At 33.6% G+C, this 2160-nt stretch overlaps 1 protein-coding gene across 1 annotated transcript; it reads left to right on the top strand.

Moving 5' to 3' along the window:
- Positions 1–536: 536 nt before the first annotated feature.
- LOC131044369 (multiprotein-bridging factor 1c) lies at positions 537–1525 on the top strand. Its single transcript, XM_057977688.2, has 2 exons — positions 537–677; positions 801–1525. The coding sequence occupies exon 2, from the start codon at positions 839–841 to the stop codon at positions 1274–1276; it is 438 nt and encodes a 145-aa protein (XP_057833671.1). The 5' UTR covers positions 537–677; positions 801–838; the 3' UTR covers positions 1277–1525.
- The last annotated feature ends 635 nt before the right edge of the window (positions 1526–2160 follow it).

The following is a 2160-nucleotide window of genomic DNA, read 5'->3' as shown; positions in this document are numbered from 1 at the left end:
AAAAACTCACACAATTGAATCCAAAAACAGAACTACTATCATTATGGACAGTAGAAATCTAATGTCTCAAATTCTATTGGTTTTGAGTCATAACTTAAGTGGACAGTCACAAATGAATTCTTCCTACCCCACCCAAAAAACAATTAGTAGCTATGAATGTTAAGGGAGAGGACCCTATAACACCCTAATTTTGTTTTGAAAATATGTATTGACATGACACTTTTTGTGCTCCGCTACTGAATTAATTGTATCCAACTACTATCCACTATTACACATTCAAGACTCTCTCCTTTTTAGAGAATTGTTATCTTTCTTGATTTGCTTCATCCAATAATAATAATAAAAAAGACAAAACAATGGCATGTTAAATATTAAGAAAAAAACAATGGGTTGATAAACCTTTAGCACCTTACCGTCAAAATTAAAAAGCCTTGTTTCTTGATGGCCACGGTTTCTGACGTCGGCACAGACTTCAAATCGATTTCAAAAAGAGCAACTTAGAAGATGCTTCTAGATCACCGTAAGGGAGAAGGTTCCAGACTCCTCAAGCAAGTTGAGGTAAATGCTATAAATAACCCTCACAAATGGTCATGGTTTTGTACACAGTAATTATCAGAAATAATTGGTATATTTCTGTGCAGCGAATTCAGGAGTCTCTGCTTCAATCAATACAAGAGGTAATACAGGCCATAACGAGCGTTAGGATATTTCAGGGCACCGTCTGTCGGATTTGTAGGTTGTAATCTGTGTGAGATTTTGTGAATTTCTTGATTGATAAAGATTTTTCTTAATTTTTTCAGGGTTCTGAAATATTCAGAAAAAGAGAGTTGGAAGAGAAATGCCGAGCAGGCCCGGGGGTCCCGTAACGCAAGACTGGACGCCTGTAGTCTTGCATAAACGGCCTCAGAAATCGAGTGAATCGCGCGATCCAAAAGCTGTTAACGCTGCAATAAGGGCTGGCGCAAAGGTCGAAACCCTAAAGAAATTTGACGGTGGACAGAACAAGAAGACGCAACAGCCTGTTGTTAATGCCAGAAAGCTTGAAGAGGAGACAGAACCAGCCGCGCTTCAGAAGATTTCGCCGGAGGTTCGGCAGGCTATTCAGAAGGCTCGACTTGAGCAGAAAATGAGCCAAGCTGAATTGGCGAAGCGTATAAATGAGAGGCCTCAGGTAGTTCAGGAGTATGAGAGTGGAAAAGCTGTGCCAAATCAGGCTATTTTGTCTAAGATGGAGAGGGCTTTGGGCATAAAACTTAGAGGAAAGATTTCCAAGTAAAAGACCGAGTTAGCTGTCATCAACGAAAAATTTAGTTGTAGGATCAGCGTGAAATCTTTAGATCTTTGAGAACGGATGTTCCTCTTAATTGTGTGATATTTTCATCTAGGAACCAACCGATCGTTACAGCTATGCAAAGCTGATGATTGGTTCTGTTATGTGTATGCCCAAATCTCAGGGTAAAAATTGCCCTCGTTATCAGGGGAATTAAATTGCCCTTGTTGTGGGGGAAATTTTAGAACTTATACACACTCACAGGCCTGGAATTTGACAGGCTATATGGCCGTTTTTACACTTTTAACCGTATATTACAACTAATAAAATTAGTGGATCGTAAGTATCGACATGCTATTTTTTTCACAAACCGTATATATGACACTTAAAATTATTAATAAGTCGTAAAATATTATAATAGGTAATATATATTGATATATATTATTTTACAATGTTTATTATAAATATATGAATTTATTTAGAATATTTTAAAATGGTATGATTAAGATATAATTATTTCTAATTTTATATTATTTTTATATGAATTTTTAGTATGTTTTTCTTATATAAATTTAGAAATTTTGTCAATTTAGTTTTTAATATTTTTTAAAGATTGTCTTAAATATCAATATAGAAACTTCTAACAATTGAAATGATAAGATATAATCATTTCTAATTTTTTAAAATATTGTAATAAAAAAATCTAAAATGGTTTCTATTTTTATAATAAACAAGATTTTTGGGTTGAATTTAGAAACTTACAAGTAAATTTAAAATTTTTTAAGTGCATTACTAATTTATCATTGTTTTTCAAAGTTTTACTTTTTTTATGGAATTATTTCTTTTCACCTCAATTGAATTTTATTGGAACTTCAATTCAATGAAGCTTA

This window comes from Cryptomeria japonica, chromosome 3 (genome assembly GCF_030272615.1).
Source record: "Cryptomeria japonica chromosome 3, Sugi_1.0, whole genome shotgun sequence".
Lineage (NCBI taxonomy): Eukaryota > Viridiplantae > Streptophyta > Pinopsida > Cupressales > Cupressaceae > Cryptomeria > Cryptomeria japonica.
This window is presented reverse-complemented; position numbering and strand designations above follow the sequence as displayed.